This window comes from Electrona antarctica, assembly GCF_951216825.1.
Source record: "Electrona antarctica genome assembly, chromosome: 17".
Taxonomy (NCBI): domain Eukaryota; kingdom Metazoa; phylum Chordata; class Actinopteri; order Myctophiformes; family Myctophidae; genus Electrona; species Electrona antarctica.
Genome location: NC_136798.1, coordinates 35,768,435 through 35,786,413, shown reverse-complemented (window position 1 = coordinate 35,786,413; position 17,979 = coordinate 35,768,435). Strand labels below are relative to the sequence as shown.

General features: G+C 42.0%; 1 protein-coding gene across 1 annotated transcript; it reads left to right on the top strand.

Moving 5' to 3' along the window:
• Window positions 1-2,132: 2,132 nt before the first annotated feature.
• On the top strand, window positions 2,133-12,873 carry LOC306941094 (polyunsaturated fatty acid lipoxygenase ALOX8-like; the record flags this gene model as incomplete). The annotated part of the gene is made up of 14 exons (XM_079526400.1): window positions 2,133-2,267; window positions 2,838-2,985; window positions 4,876-4,957; window positions 5,200-5,322; window positions 6,215-6,318; window positions 6,895-7,067; window positions 7,514-7,657; window positions 7,873-8,076; window positions 8,893-8,976; window positions 9,145-9,311; window positions 10,908-11,029; window positions 11,174-11,274; window positions 12,189-12,356; window positions 12,627-12,873. 14 exons carry the CDS (start codon window positions 2,133-2,135, stop codon window positions 12,804-12,806), a joined length of 1,935 nt encoding a protein of 644 aa, XP_079382526.1. The 3' UTR covers window positions 12,807-12,873.
• Window positions 12,874-17,979: the final 5,106 nt, after the last annotated feature.

Here is a 17,979-nt window from a genome sequence, read left to right as displayed (position 1 = left end):
CTGACCTGGCCTGGTGGAGAGGAGACCTGTCCTATTATAGCACCATCAGGAGGCCACAACCTGACCTGGCCTGGTGGAGACCTGTGCCCCGAGGGGCACTTTATTTAGGTAGCAATTTCAGTTTCAGTATGTGCTTATGATAAAACATCACACTGACCTCCAGTCATGCAGGGAGCTACCAACCCTGAAACAAAAGAGTAATATATCTTTAGTTGAATGCAGAAAAGTCTTTTTACCTAAATGCACTGGCCACTCATGCATGTAGTGAAAAATGTAGCTTGAAGTCAAGGTTTCAGTTGCATTGTGTGATATTTTATATACTGATAAATAAGGGGGATTAAGATGAACCACTGCACAATCTAAGAATCCAGCGGCAAAAAAGTCGGATCTATCTATATCTATATAGGGTCATTCACTAACGGGTTCATCCTGTCATACTGTATGCCTATTGGTGCTCAAATGGTTATGGTTCATATCTCTGCGGTCGGGAGGAAAACGTATAACTCCAAAAAAAATGTTTTCAGGAAATGAAGAAAACCTTATATTTTTAAAACAAAGCAATATGCAGCCTCATCAAAGTTGGTGTTGTAACTATATATTGTCAATTACTTCCATGAGAGGGGGAGAGGTGGTGGAGTTAGTTGCTTTAGCAGACATTTTGAGGGTCCAATGGAGTTAAGAGGTTTTGTCCAAAGCACTTTTTACTACTTTCCATTGGTTCAATATTTTCGAAACAACACACAGACGTAAAGGGTGTTCAATAGCACTGATTTATGCCCAAAAAATAAAAAAACTCAAAAATGGAGTTATGAGGTTTCCTCCGACAGCAACGATATTCACCATGCATGGATGCAAGTGCACTCAGCAAGTTTAATTGCAATTCACCCATTTCATTTTGAGATATCTTCTGTGCAAATGGACATTTTGACCTCAGGACGTTGCTAGATTCTATCTAGAGTTCTCGGAGTGTCACCTTGAGGTCAAAATATCCACTAGCGGCTAGAAGCAAGGCTATGGGGTTACCAAAATCAGCAGGATTCATCCTCCAGGGAGCATGAGTGCATAGAATATGGCATGGCTATCTAGCCAGTACTTTTTGAGATAAGGTTTTTTTTTTTAACCAAAAGAATTGAAGCCAAATCTACATGCTGGCCGATCATAGACCACCGCAGCTTGGGCCAAACACATGAACGAGCGATACACTACACGATACAACGGAGCTCGTACTCGTTCATGACACGAGCCCCAGCCCGTTCGTGAATACAATTTATGACGTCAAGAGGACTCAAACAGGCCGCGCCCATCACTTTTCCAACCCGGAAGAAGGGGTGAAAAGGGAGTATGCACTGGGTGAGCAACTGCATGCAAGTGGATGGGAGGGGATTTATTATTGAGGGGTTATAGTGTGGATTCTGTCTGAACACAGACATTAAATGGCTGCCATTGACAATGAATGGATGGAGATTTTACGTCATATGTGTCTGAACAAATCGGCATATGTTTGTCGGAGGGAACCCTTGGCCTTGGCCAATAAGGGACCACCATTCTTGATGATGATGTAAGATGACGTACAATGATTAGAGCGCCCCTCACTCAAATAGTATTACAGTATAACAGTGCATTTATTCACTATGATTGTGTCAAAGTGTCAGCTGGTTGGACTGTTCATCAATTTGCATCAATTATGAAACGTCATGGTTTATTGTATAGTTAGACTAGAAGTATTTGAATATGATGTCAGTCTCCTCCCAACGAGGAGTAGAACCAAGTGAACTTGTGCTTGTGCCAACTGTTCTTACTGAAGTATAAAAAGAAAGACGCACGTCCATTTTGACCATGGTAGACACGATTGTGACAGTGTTGTGGTTGACAGATCTGGTTTCATTTCACCTTACTTCGAGCTAAGGTGGCGAGTGAGTGCAAGGAATTGGACAACTTTGGCTACATTATTTTTAAACTGGGTATGTTGTGTAGGCCTAGATAATATTCATAATATATTTTATCATACTGAATGTTTTCAATTTTTAATCAAACATGATTTTTTATATAGGTTATAACGATATGTATTCAGGCGGCCATATGGAATGTATAACTCTATGTTTTATTGCAGACTGTAATTGCACTAAGCCATCATGGCTGAGTACAAGCTAGCAGTGACAACAGCAGACGAGGCCTTTGCAGGAACATATGACCGGATATATGTGACGTTGTTCGGCACTGAAGGGGAGAGCAAACGCACGCAACTGGACAACGTTGAGGCAGGAGAGGTACAGTATTATTGAAACCATGTGTGGCAGGTAATATTCAGTGGTTTTTATTTTACTCAAATTACCACTAAATGTACTTGAGTAAAAGTACAAATTAATTGGCATAAAAATGTAGGCTACTTAAAGTACCAAAAGTAGAAAGTACTCATTGTGCAGAATGTTCCATTTCAAGTTTCCAAATGTATACAAATCTTTTGAAAATAGCAGATCTACATGCTCACAATGCGTCACATTGCGAAGCATTGTGAGCATGTAGTTCGGCTATTTTCGAATGGCCGAAATGTAGGCCATATAGGGCTGAAGTGGTTATGTTTTGTAAAAGAAAAAAATCAAAAATACAAAGGGGTGTGTGCGTGCGTGTGCGACTGCGTGCGTGTGAAATTGTGAATATACATTACAATGAAAGATTTGTTTCCAAATTCATTGGTACCTGTTGCATACATACTGTATGCATAATATACATCAAATATGCAAGCTGTTGCATATCTTCCTATACATATCGCCAACCAACAGACAGGGAACTACACTGTGAGAGCATCTTCGCCTCTGGGCCAAATCCTTGTTGTAAAGATTGAAAAAGAGCCATTTTTACTGAACCCAGAAGACAAATGGTTCTGCTCCAAGGTGGCGCTGACGACGCCAGAGAACGATGTGATCCTCTTCCCCTGTCACCGCTGGCTGTCCAGGGGGGACCCCGTAGAGCTTAGAGGAGGAAGAGGTACCTATGATGGGCCAAATGGACATAAGGTTTCTTAGCTCATTCACCCCCAGTGTGTGTGTGTGTGTGTGTGTGTGTGTGTGTGTGTGTGTGTGTGTGTGTGTGTGTGTGCGTGCGTGCGTGCGTGCGTGCGTGCGTGCGTGCGTGCGTGCGTGCGTGCGTGCGTGCGTGCGTGCGTGCGTGCGTGCGTGCGTGCGTGCGTGCCTTTCCACAGTGAATCTGGCAAAAACTATAGGCTAGCTGGTTTCTTGTGCACGTTGTTTTTGTGTTATTACTTACCAGTAAGACGCCCTGAGGGCGAGAAGCGAGCTCGCCCCAAAGGGCAGCTCCATATATGGAGATCTAAAAGTGGCAGCGTGTACACTACAGGGTTCAGTGTCTTGAGTGTACAGGGTTTGATGAGGGCCTTAACTTTTGGGCATGTTTTCACCGGCTGCCGGGCACGGCTGCACTAATAACTTTGGGGCCTAGGCTGTCTAGAGTTTAAATGGACAGCTATCAGTCAAAAGGGAGACATCGAAGAGGAAGGATGGATGGAGAAGGATCAACATATGGAATGTCAGAACAGGTCAGCTCCATATGGAGATCTAAGGGTTTGAGGCCAGATTTAAAGTTGCTGGCCAATATTGATGACATCAGGGATCTCCATATATGGGCATTCCCATATATGGGCTTAATATTGATGACGATGAAGGGATCTCAATCCTTGATGATGTCACGAGCCATGACCATATATGGAGGCGTGGGGTGGGTGACGGACGGACTGACGGGAAATGCACGATTTCAAAGTAAATGCGTTTTGCAGTCGCAATTAAAAATACAACCTGTGGTCGCAATTAATAATGACAGAGCAATCATCCCTGTGTCATATGGGAAACACGTCCCGCAATACTATGGCGTGGCACTATAGCGACTCTGGCAAGTTCACTTATAAGACTAGGCACGTTCAACTCGAAGAGCTTACGGTCAAACCGGGTGCAGATTCTTGATAACACAAACAACAAAGGAACCATGTTTGGCACACGTTTGTGCCACAGTCAACAGCAATCAAGTTTGACCTATTGGCCTTTGTCTGCTGGCTGACCAGTTGTTGTTTGACTATAGCCAATCGATTGTGCGCCTGTCTGTCCGGCTTATGGGATCTATACTACGAAGTAGCCAACTACAACGCTTCTGTCCCAACAGTATATGGGATACCGGTGTGGCTAGCCAATCGCAGACATGCACACAGTACACATTAAACAAAATGCCATCGTCTATACACAGGCTTATGTGAACACCCCAGACAGTTTTTAGGTTGCTTGATTCAGTATTTAGATTTTTGATATTCATTTTAGCTCCCCCACCCTCTTCCTATACAAACACATTGCAACTTCAACCTCCTTTTTTTCTGGTGACTCATAGTGTCCTCCTAATATGTGAGGTGCCCATGTTTTTATTATTATTACTTTTTTCATTTATTTACAATTTGTATTTTGTATTCTTTCCCCGATGTTTTTCATTTCCCCCAAAAAATATTAACAATTAATGGAAAACAGGAATAAAAAAAACGTATGGGCAGTATCAGTCACCAGAATAAAGCACAGGTGTTTTCGATTAATCTATCATAGTTAAAATTGAGTTTGAAGTTACAATGGGTTTGTGTTGGAAGGGGGCGGGGCAGCTACAATATCAAATATCTTAATACTGAATTGAGCAACTTTAAAACTGTCTGGGGTGTTCACATAAACCTGAGTAAATGATAAAATGACCAAAAGTGTTTTTTTTTATCCCTTTATTAGGTTCTTAAGAATTCCTTTTGTTCTAACCTTTCTAGTAAAGCATTCCTTTGGTGTTTTTGATGTATTGGATTCTTTATGATCTGTTCTTATTTGTCCTTGCCATTTTCAGCCACAAAGCTTTTTGAGGATGACCATTCTCTGCTTATTGACCTTCGGAAAAAAGAGTTGTTACGTCGCCAAGCCACGTACCAGTACGTTTTTGTGTGCGTGCTCAGTACAAATCAACGTTACGTTGCTGTTTTAAACCTTATATTTTGTTGTGTGTGTATAAACAGTGTTGCCATAAATGTTCTCAGCAAGTGAAAGGGTCATACAACACAGTATGAATTAGGTTGTAGTGCCAGAAGTCTCTTTTAGACTAGCCTCGGAAACCCAGACGTTTTTATTTCCACCAAGCACTAGATTTTACATGCTGTCATTTCTCGGTCTGCAGGTGGAAGACATATGCTGAAGGGCTGCCATACATCAGCAATTTCAAGGATAGCTCGGAGCTCCCAGACGAAATGTGCTTCAACTTCAAATATAGATCAGAGCGTTTTATTTCCAAACAAACAACGTGAGTTAATAACCCGTTTCCCAATTCCACAGGAAACATGAAATCCGCTGGCCATATGTTCCAGATTGGGGTAACGTAGAAACAGAAGGCGGTGTCGATTTCCGTAAATTCCGTTAATTTCTCTCTGTGTGTCTTTCCACGGCTAATCTTGCAAACCACTTGACCCGATCAGTGCCACATTTCTTAAAGGACCACTTCACCACTTTTCAACATCTCTTCCTATAATTGGTCCTAACTAATGTTCATGATAAAACACCACCATTTTTTCCTACTCAGTCTGTGTCTCATAGGAGGGCTTTGGGCAGTTCGGACACCCGTCCACCAGTGACATCATCATTTACAAGATTTGTTTTAAAATGTATTTAGATTTGTATTATCGTGAGAACGATGGCTTCAACTTTTGCATTGCAACTTTTCAGGAAAAGAAAGCCTGCCGTTTCTATTAGCTTGGATTCACCATTGATGATGTCACTGGTGGACGGGTTTCTGAACTGCCCACAGCCTTCCTATGAGACACAGACTGAGTAGGAAAACATGGTGGTATTTTATCATGAACATTAGTTAGGACCAATTATAGGAAGAGAAGTTGAAAAGTGGTGAAGTGGTCCTTTAATGTGCACACTGCGAGTAGGCCAGGCATGTAAATCCCTGCATATTTTTCTTTATTGTAATTTAATTTCTTTGTGATTATTGTTCACACACAAACCTTGTATTTTGTTAATTAATGTACCTTATAACTTAGCTAGAAACAAAACATGCCATGCAATTAAAGCTAATGGATATAATTCAAATCTGAATAACGGTAGAATAAAAATAAAAGGTTGTGGGATCATCATCTGTTGATAACTATGTGCAGAGTCAGAAACGTTTTCATCTTTCTGTTCATTTTCAGTAATGCTGAACTCGTACTGAAGGGACTAAAAGACTCTACTGATCAGTGGAAAGACCTTGAGGCCATGAAAAAGGTCTTCTCCATTAACAAGACACCCATCTCTGGTACGATTGGCCTGCAGGTTGTCAAGCCCCCATTTAGAATTGAGGCCGATTAAAAAAAAAAAAATTGCTTCTAAATCGTATAACAGTTTTCTGAAAAACCTATGTTTCTATGTCAGTGGTGCTCAACTTTCTTCATTTCGAGGACCTCCAGAATTATATATGTATTTGGCTGCGGACCCCCATCTGAAAATATGTTGTTCCAGGGACCCCTCCAGAAGCAAAGATTTGAGTTAAAAATGTTCGCTCTGAAAGAATATATATTCAAAGATTTGCCACATTTTTACGATTAAAAAAAAATAGCAGATCTACAAGCTCGTAGCGTGGCACTCTGTGCCGCACTACAAGCTTGTAGATCTGCTATTTTCCAATAGCTAAAGTATAACATAATGCTTAAAACACCAAAAGGGGTTTCCGTCCTGAATGGGTTAATGCATCATTCTCTTAAAAAACTTTTAAGCAACATATCCGCTTTTTCTTAATACCGTACTTGGTCAAACTGACATACTTTCACAGCTTCGTTAGAGACATTACAATAAATACATTAATTAAACAATAGATTAAAACTGTTCCTTCCAGAGTACGTCTGTGAGCACTGGATGGAAGATGCATTTTATGGATACCAGTTTCTGAACGCAACCAATCCAAATGTGATCTGCCGCTGTTCGAAGCTTCCCTCTAACTTTCCAGTCACAGAGGAGATGGTGAAGGCCTTCTTAGAGGATGGCAGCTCTCTGCAGATTGAGATGATGGTATGGAAGTGTAGTAATAATAATAATTATGTATGTATGTATGTATGTATGTATGTATGTATGTATGTATGTATGTATGTATGTATGTATGTATGTATGTATGTATAGCTGCGAGTGTGGATCACAGAGACAAGACCAACGTTTCGGACAGTCAAGCTGCCTTCTTCAGGGTGAAGAAGCTGTCTCTCGAATTTCAATATTATGACAAGTGAAAGTATGAAATAGGGCTTTAAGTTGGTTAAACATTTTATTTGGTATTAGTAAATAAAAACAAGTGTACTATAGTGATAAACACATGTTATAGTCAGACTAGAGGCTATTTTTCCACAGATATGAATATAGCATATAGGTGTGCTTTCAGTTTTTAACTTGCCCTTTGTTTGATGAGCCTCGGGCACAACATGTTTGAAAACCACTGCCGTAATCTACCCGTTTCTCCCATACAGAAAGGCAACATATTCATCTGTGACTACAAGAACATGGATGGATTGCCCACCAGGGAGGACAAAGGTGCACCGTTGCCTCTGACGCCTGGTCTTTGCTTGTTCTACATGAACTCTGAGGAGAAACTGATGCCCATTGCAATTCAGGTATTTTGCTGATGTTCATACAGTATATCACTGCCTGGCTTCCTACTGTAAAGAGTCAAAGAATAGAAGTCACTGGATCATTATTTGACACATAGCACTTTACCAAAAGTGCTATGTAAACTATCAATATACTTTGGTGGAAAAAAAGTGTGCAAAGTTCCAATGACATATTGCATTAAAATGTATAATAATGTGTCTTTTTTGACATCCTAAAGCTGAATCAGCAACCTTCAGAGGAAAATGCAATTTATCTGCGTTGTGACCCAGAGACCGACTGGCTGCTAGCCAAGATCTTTCTGAAAAATGCAGATACCCTCCTAAATCAGGCTGTCTATCACCTTCTGAATACTCATTTGCTGGCAGAGGTCTTTGCAATTGCCACTCTGCGATGCCTTCCGGGTATTCATCCCATCTACAAGGTACGATCATGCGGCGAGAGATTGTGCAGCTATTTGATCTGTTTGTCTCTGGTCCCGTTTTTATGGCCCGAACAGGGCATTTTATTTCCGCTTCAAAGTCAAACCTCTCAGACCATAAATCTTTGTAGCACAAACTGGCCGTGTTGTTTTACTACAGGTTTTTTTTTAAAAGCCCCTCCAGTGATACATTTAAATAGAGTTTATATTATACTCTATTTTCATGAAGTTATAATATGGGCTAAATATATGTCTGTATATGAATGAAGCTTTTGTGAATAAGGTCAGACCATAATATGAGTCTGATAAAGACTGTGTCGAAGCAATCTATAAATATAAAGCCTTGACTGGGAGCTTTGCAGTGTTACAGTGTGCAGACTTTATATTGCCTTATCCACTGTTGGTCCTGCCATCCAGTAGATGTGCCAGTATTATTATTTCTTTAGACCATATAACAAAAGCCATTACTACAGTATACTACAGCTTCATTATCAACCCTCTGATTAACCCATTTTGACCTGAGATCAGATTCTAAAAATGTCTTCTACATCCATCTACGTCATTTTTCAAAAATAGCAGACCTACAAGCTCATAGCGCGCCACTCGGTGGCGCGCTATGAGCTTGTAGATCTGCTATTTTTCAATAGATAAAGCATCACATAATGCTAACACCAAAAGGGGTTCCCGCCCAAAATGGGTTAAAGTCTTCTATGAAAAATAAGCACCTTTTGTGACAGATCACTTTTTTTTTTTTGCCTTGAATATTTGACATCAATATTCACCTTTCTATTAATATTCATGATTATGTTTTATGTCCAGCTGCTGATGCCTCACTTCCGTTACACCCTCCAACTGAATGTTCAAGGTCGTGAGCAACTCGGGCCAGGAGGAATTATGGCCGAAGTATGAACCCTCCACAAGGATAGAAATATATCCGCGTATACGGAAAATACATTCACAAACATGAACATTTTAAACTTGAATTACCGGTACTTATTTTGAAAATCATTGTTGGTGTTTTAGTAATTAAGGGATACTACTAGCATACATGTACATGCTGTCTTTCTGTAGAGTACACTGGCAACAGAGGGGATTACGGAGCTGATGAGGAGGGCTCATGCTCAGACAACTTACAACTCACTGTGTCTGCCAGAGAACATCGCAGCACGAGGACTGGAGTCTGTCCCTAACTACTACTACAGAGATGATGGACTCAAGCTGTGGGATATCATCACCAGGTGAACAGAATACAATTTGGTGTTATGACATACCAGTAAGACGCCTGAGGGCTGAAACAACAGAGCTTCTTAATACGGCACAGTTGAGAAGCAGGAGTTAAACTATTCATCTGGTGTCAGTGAGGTCAGATGTGGAGTTGCTGGCCGGTTACAGACGTCGCAGACGCCACAGGCTAAGAACTTCTGCTTAGGCGTGGCAAGAGGCGGCTAGTGCGTGAGACTCTGGCGGTGGCGAGAGCCTCCGTGAGAGTGTGGAGGTTGCACTGCTGGGGCAGATCAGCGTGTGCACGCATCCGCTTGGGTGACGGCAGACTGCTGGGCGAGTGCTGTCGCTTTGGCATGGGATCATCTTTGACCAAAAAAATGCACAATGAAAAACATGTACTGTATGGCCAGGGTTCATGGCCATATATATCGTGTCTTGTTGAGTGTAGAGGGTTTGATCATGTCAGACTGACATATGCGTGTTCATATATGGAGAGGTGATGTCACAATGCGTGACCATATATGGAGACGCGATGTCACAATGTGTGACCATATTTGGAGGCGTGGGGTGATGGATTGACTGACGAACTGACGGGAAATGCAGGTTTTCATAGTAAATGCGACCTGCTGTCGCAATAACTGCTGCTACAGGTTTCTCTCTCTCTCACACACACACACACACACACACACACACACACACACACACACACACACACACACACACACACACACACACACACACACACACACACACACACACACACACACACATAGGTAATTGTCTTAAAATAAATAGTAGTCTCTCTAGAGAAGTGGTTCTCAAACTTTGTAATTTCAAGGACCCTCAGTTTGGTATATTAGGCCCACATACATCTGAAAGTGTAACATTTTTATCAAATGGACCCATAAGGCTCCATCTGGTTCCATTTGTAAACTCTGAGTTACAGCCCTGTGTTACGGCCCATTTGGTTCCTAATTACCAATACTTTAGCTGAAGACTCCCTGGAACTCCCCACCCCCCCCCCAAGGACCCCCGGGGGTCCCCGGAACCCACTTTGAGAACCACTGCTCTATAGAGAGAGAGAGAGAGAGAGAGAGAGAGAGAGAGTGGGGGAGAGAGAGAGAGAGTGGGGGAGAGAGAGAGAGAGAGAGTGGGGGGGAGAGAGAGGGAGAGAGTGGGGGAGAGAGAGAGAGAGAGAGAGAGAGTGGGGGAGGGAGAGAGAGAGAGAGGTGATAGATATGCAAATAAACTGTAGGCTGTGGTAGACCGGCACTGAGTTGTTTTCATCTGCGGATCTAAGAAGAGGGAATAATAACCTTCCAAACACTGGATTTTGGCTCATTTTGAGCAGAAAGGGGAGTTTTAAGCGTGCATGTGCGTGCATGTCGGATCCGTATGTAGGCTCAGGCTGTATGTGAGTAAAAGCAAAATAAATAAAAATATTTTTAATTACACGATTAAATTAAATTAAAGAAAGGCGAGGTCCCTCGATTTGGCACAGGCGGGAGAAGAACGCGGTCTTGGCATTAATACGGTTAAAAAACAGAACGCATGCAGCATTTTGCACAACAAAGTTTTTGATATCTACCGGTACTGTGTTTCCTCTCCAGCTTTGTGAAGGAAATAGTGCGGCACTATTACCCCTCAGACAGTGACGTGTGTAAGGACACCGAGCTGCAGGCCTGGGTCAGTGACATATTCACCCATGGCTTCTTAGGAAACGAAAGCTCAGGTAATGTAACTTAAAGTGTCCATCTAGTAGTGAGTAAACATCAAATATGTGAGTGAATATTTAACATGACTGGACATTGACAAAAGCGTATATACCGTATCAAAATGGCTGCTGGACGGACGTGTCGGTGACCCAAACAAACAGGGATTCCTGCGACCTTTCTCAATGTGGAGGAGGTCATCAAGTACATCACCATGGTGATCTTCACAGTGTCAGCTCAGCATGCCGCAGTCCACGGTGGCCAGGTGAGACGAAGGAGTCATCAACGCTTCCCTGACTGTGGGAACATGCACAGATGCAGTGGTGGAATAAGTACATTTACTTTATACTGTACTTAACAAGAAACACTCTCTGGGGTATTTATGTGGGTAAGTGTCATTACTTCCTGGACTACATGTTGTCTCAGTAAGACAGCCTCTCCCTATCCACAAGGAGGAGCAGTGCACCAAAGCATTAAGGGAATTGTAGTCCAGGAAGGAAGTGAGCCCAGTGTCCATGACATCATGGAAAGGGACGTGTTTCTTGTCTCCCAAACATCATTAAAATAAGATCTGGTTGGAAAAGGGGTGAAGTCTCCCTTTAAGTAAAATTTTGAAGTGTTTCGTGTTTGCACTTTACTTGAGTATTTCCAAGTATTTCCAGTACTTTTACTTCTACAGTATACATCTCGGATCCAAATATTGTTTTTGTTTTTAAATATTGTAGATCTGCCATTTTCAAAATATTTGTATACATTTGAAAACTTGAAACACAATGCACAATTATGCACAATGAATGAATTGAATTCCAGCCTCCGACTTGTAACAGAGTAATTCTACATTGCAGTAATTAATACTTTTATACTTGAGCAAAACATTTGAGTACTTTTCTCACCACTGCACAGATGTAGATAGATAGATACTTTATTTGTCCTTTCGGAAATTTGTTTTGTGCACAGCAGTCATCAGGATATACATAAAACATATACAAACAAACAGATCACACAGTACATAGACAATAAAGAAACAATGCCAACAGAAGGCCACCAGTCATAGTTCCAAGAGGCATCACATCACATTTTATGCACGGAACTTTATGGATGAGCCAGAGGCAGCCCTGATAGACTAAGCCCATGTTTTAGATGTTGCAATAAGCTTGTACACCTGTCTCTCTCTTTTAGTTTGACTACCACAGCTGGATGCCCAACAACCCTCCCGTGCTGCGCAAAGCTCCTCCAACCACTAAGGGGAACTCTACCATGGAGACCATTTTGGAGACGTTGCCAAACAAGGGGATCACCGCTAGGTGTCTGGCAACCGCATGGATGCTGAGCCAGAGATTTGACTTTGTACGTTTCAACATTGCACGAAAGAGCGCAACCCTATGACTCCCATTTTGGTGTTTCAAGCATTCTGTTATACTTTAGCTATTGAAAAATAGCAGATCTACAAGCTCATAGCGCGCCACCGAGTGGCGCGCTACGAGCTTGTAGGTCTGCTATTTTTGAAAAATCGTGAAAATATTTATTTCAGAAAACTGGAGGATTTTAGAAGATTTTTTTTAAATTTCGAGGTCAGGCCAAAATTGATTAATTGCTTCTTCCCATCATCTTCCTCAGGTTCCTCTGGGTTCATATAGGGACGAGTGCTTTGACGAGGCGGCGCCCAAGCAGATGATCAAGGCTTTCCAAGAAGAGCTGTCCCGCCTCAGAGACTCTGTCGCAAAGAGGAATTCCGAGCTCCCCGTGCCCTACAACTATTTAAACCCGGCGGAGATAGAAAACAGTACATACGTTTAAGTACTGTAGGCCTCTGAACGTGGTCACGTTACATAATGATTATTTTTATTTTACTTATGTTAATACTGTCCTCTCCTGTGAGAACATAAATTAATTCATGTTTATGTCATTGTTGTAGATCCACTACAGTACATAATGATATCAGAGCTATCTCATTGGGATTCTGATAGTTGAATCGGGCTCGTGCGTCAACAGACTGTCCTTGGCCCAGGCGGTGGCGTAACCGTCTGGGCACCCGACTGGTAATCCAGTCGCAGTGTGCCGCGGGTTCGACTCCCGAGCCCGACACGGCCTTTACTGCATGTCTTCCCCCATCTCTCTCCCGTTTCCTGTCAGCCTACTGTCTGTCCCTTCAAAAAACCAATAAAAGGCGTAAGCCGCAAAAAAAAAAAAAACTTTAAAAAAACAGACTGTCCTTGTCTCGCTTGGATTGTAAAGGCATTCATTTTGCATCACACTACACCTCTCTATCATGTTTCGCCTTTTTGAATATTGCTCCATGATTTCAGAATACCTGCATTTCCCTTCAAATTGTGTTAATACAATTCCTGCATAATGATGTACCACAGTATGGTAACCGTGACGACTGTATTGCTGCCACAGTAAATATCAAGCAAGTGGTAATGTCTATTAAAATACTGCCCACGTAATAAACTCTCAAGGGATGAAATTAAACATTCTCTTCCCGGGGACCTTGCTCTTTCTTCTCCTTGCCTACCGAATCCAATGCCGATAAGGGATGACAGAAAAACATGGGAAAACCCAAATCACCGGTAGCTAGTGAGCGGCCTCCTTTCCCCTTGAAAGCCTCCGTTGGGACTAAAATGCTGTGGCTGACAAGTTTCTGTGGCTCAGGTGTTGTGCCGCCGCCACCAACCAACTGGCCACTTGGCAGGGTAACAGAGTGGAACTGACCGTGGTGGTGCTGGCTGCCCTCCATGTATGCCAGCTGAGCTTAGTCCATCAGAGCTGGACAGCCCCTCTCCACAGAGAGGCAATGGGCTGCACACTGACAGAATAACTCTTCCTACCTCTGGGCCGCTTATACCTACCTCCTTCACAGGTGTTACCAATGATACTAATTAAGGCTCTAGTCTGTTCCATTCAGTGTGCAGTGGTTCTCAAACTTTTTAATTTCAAGGACCCCCATAACTCTGAGAGTGTACAAATGGAACCAAATGGACCCTTACAGGTCCATTTGGTTCCATTTGTACACTCAGAGTTGCACATGCCCGTATGGGGCCATTTGGAACGCACTCAAGGACACTTTGAGACCCACTGGTGTAGGTGCACCAGAGTGTTTCCAGTGAGCCAACATCCACAATAGCAGCACCTGGCTCTTTGACCAGAATGGAACAGAACCTTCATTAGTATCATCGGTAACACCTGTGAAGGAAGTAGGGAAGGGGCCCCATTGGTTCTTTCCAAAATGGCTATGCGTGCATATATAGCCCATTAAACCTGTTCTCTGGGCATTGCAAATGTCATTTTTGTACTAACATTCTGCAAAGAATATTCCATAGTCTAAAGGGGAGGTGCTTTGATCCCTGCATGCAATGACTTTGTATCACAGTGGGTGCCAGGTGACATCCAGCATGAATACTGTATAACTGCAATGGATCATGTAAATGTGCTTGAAATTTGCAGTGATTATATGGAAATGGTAAGAATGACAAGTTGCCTCCTCTCTATGCAGACGGTGAGATTGTATGCCCTCCATGAGCTTATAGATGCGATCATGCAGTAGCCTACATCATACAGCTTTGGCAAATAATAAGTATAATTCAGAAATGCCATCCCACAAACACAGTAGAGTATTTGATATAGGCTAGAACATAAAAAATATAGATTTTTAGAACCCGAAGCTCCATCCTTTTGTTCCCATAGAATGGAAGTGAACAGTTTTGACATACACTACAGTATGTGCAGTGACCATGTTATTTCCTTGAATATACATAAAAAAACACATATTTTACTGAAAAATACAGCACAATATGCTAAAATCGCTTCGCCAGACATAGCAGATCTACCTATGGACTACATGCAGATCGCATTGTGACGCTTGTAGAGCTGCAATTTCTGCGGAATCCCCCCCCCCCCCCCCCCCCCCAGTATACAGTTGGAGGCCATCGATATTGTCCTTTTCTTTTTGCTGAGGTTTGCGTGATCTGCGCAAAAGGAAAGTTAACCCATTTTGGGGCGGGAACCCCTTTTGGTGTTTTAAACATTATGTTATAATTTAGCTATTGAAAAATAGCAGATCTACAAGCTCATAGCGCGCCACTCGGTGGCGCGCTACGAGCTTGTAGGTCTGCTATTTTTGAAAAATCGTGAAAAGGATTTAGAAGGATTTTTTTAAATTTTGAGGTCAGGCCTAAATGGGTCAAATGATAAGGGACAATATCGGTGGCACCCAACTGTAGGGTGCACTCGGGTTGAAGTGGTTAAAGATCAACTCTGAAGGGTTCTCATTTGAAGCATGTCAGGGTTTTATCATCAAAAAGAGACAGGAAGGTGGGTGAGGGACAGTCATTTTGCTGTAACAAGCCTCCACCAAGGACAACCAGTGCATGGGCTGCTGGAGTGGCTGAATTCCTGTAGAACCCATTTAGTGTCAATACCTCTGGTGAACTCTCTACCAAATCTTTCACACAATTTACTATTTACAATTCAGGTATTTAGCATTTAGCAGACTCTCTTAATCCAGACACAACCTCCTGATACTGTCTGTCAGTCGGATATATCCCAATATGCATAGAAAGCTTTGCCATCTGTAGTTATGTGTGTGTGTGCGTGCGTGTGTGCGTGCGTGCGTGCGTGCGTGCGTGCGTGCGTGCGTGCGTGCGTGCGTGCGATATAATGATAGGATGCAATGATTGTTTTCTACACAAGATATATGGAAATACTAAGAATGACAAGTTGCCTCCTCTCTATGCGGACGGTGACATTTTGCTTATGAAGTCGTGAAATTCAATCCTTTATACCGCAGCGGATCAAATGCCATTCGTCAGTGAAGATGTCATACCATTTCTCATACCAAAGAGAGACTGACAGCACACTGTCTTCTTCTTAGACAGAGGTTCATTGACCTCAGGACTTGGTTAACCCAATCTGGGCGCGAACCCCATTTGGGTTATGTTATGCTTTAGCTATTGAAAAATAGCAGATCTGCGCTACGAGCTTGTAGGTCTGCTATTTTTGAAAAATCGAAGAACTTACTGACATAGAAACACAGCTTTTTCAGAAAACTGTCAGGATTTAGAAGACATTTATAGAATCGTTCCCAGGTCAAAATGGGTTAACAGAGATAGATCACAAATGGATACATTTCATCTCTTAATTGACCCCGCTGGGTCATGTCTGTAGTACCCCGGGGTTGTTATGTATTGTCTCTCAACACTGCATGTTGCTTGTGTGCAGTTGGAATCCTTTAGGAGATCGAGAGGCCATATACTGACATCAATTACGACTCACCTGAGTATTGATAACACCTTACAGTTGATTCAAGTTCAAATTGAATTCTTCTAAAATTGTCATCCACAAAAAAGAAGAAAGTGCTGTATTATATAATATGGTATATTGCGAATTTGCGAGGTCTTGATTGAGGTTACGGTGGGTGTTAATGAGAGGCTTATGGTGCGTTCGCTCGGGCAGACGCAAAGACGAATGGGGGTATCATTTGGAGCAGCTACTGTACATGCATCATTGCATCTTTGCATCGTCATGCCGCTGGCTTCCATTGACAATGAATGGTAGACTGCGTCGTTGCCTCTGCCCATGTGAACATTACGCTTAAGGGAAAATCATGATTTGTGATATATTTCATCTTGGCTAAAGTCTAAATTAGACCACTTGCAACACTTCTTGATGTTCAGCACATATACTGGACCTGATTCCTTTCATCCAGCTCTGATCAATTAAATTAACGCAGCATGGATGGAGATAATAACGTTTACTCCCGCACTCAGACTTATTAGCTGTTAAATTAATTCTCAAATTCTGTGCTGCGGACTAGACTACGTGAAGTGAATATATGAGCACTGGTAGCAAAATATATTAAACTCTGATCCATGACCATTTCCTGCATAATTGTTCTATGGTTTTTGAGCATATTTGCTATCAAGAGTGAGTGCCGATGCAATGGTTAGGTGTTGAGGGAGAAGGGAATGTAAAAAATGCAAAGAATTTTAAAAACTCTTTTAAAGTAGAAACCTCAACAGCCTGACAGATTAGACGAGATGTCGACGAATGAGCATTATGTTTGTGTTTTAATCATACTAAGAGCTTCTTATGATTCGAGTCTCTGTTAATCAAATTGGGAAGCCTTAAAGATGAAAGAAGTTATGGTTTCTCTACGTGTGGAGGTAGATATAGGGGTATTTTTTTATGCTTTTGTTTTTGTTTTTAGTGGTTGCTGCGTTGTGGATTTACAGCTACATAAATCCTGCGCCTCAATGGCCATAAGTTAGTGTCATTAAATTGTTACTGCTACTCACCATCCAAAAATAGAGGAAGGGGTAAGCGTTTGACAGGTTAATCAAAACGCATCAGTCACATGTCTCTTTTCTATAAATCACTTTTTTATGCTTAGGTTTGCACTTCATCTTGGTTATTGTCTGCTGTCCGAATAGTCCATCATGCTGCTTCCACAGAAAGGGGGCCATAGAAAATACACAAAATAATATATGTAATATAATAATAATAATATATTTATTTGAGTATATTTATTTTTATTATTATTATTACTACTACAGTATATACATTCAGTACAAGGTGTATCCACAACACAATAATCAAAATTTTGCTTGAGATAAGCTTGCTGGACTGGATCAGGTATACGGGGTACAGTATATGGAAATATAGCCAACCTGAACCAATTTATAACTGTAATTAAAGTACTGTAGCTCGGCTTTAAATGAGGAGGGACATGTAGAGAGAGCGTGTGGCACTGCATGATAAGTGGCTTTCGCTGCCTATTTTCCTCTCCTCTCGCCTCAGTCACTAATGCCAGATGCCAAAGCCGACAGCTCCGTTAACGCGGTAATCACGAGATCAATGAGCGCTAAACGACCCAGTGAAAGAAAAGTCCATCATTTCTATGGCTCCATTGGGGAAGGAAGGGCTGCCACGCAATACACATTACAGTAATTACACCTATTTACATTTATTTGGT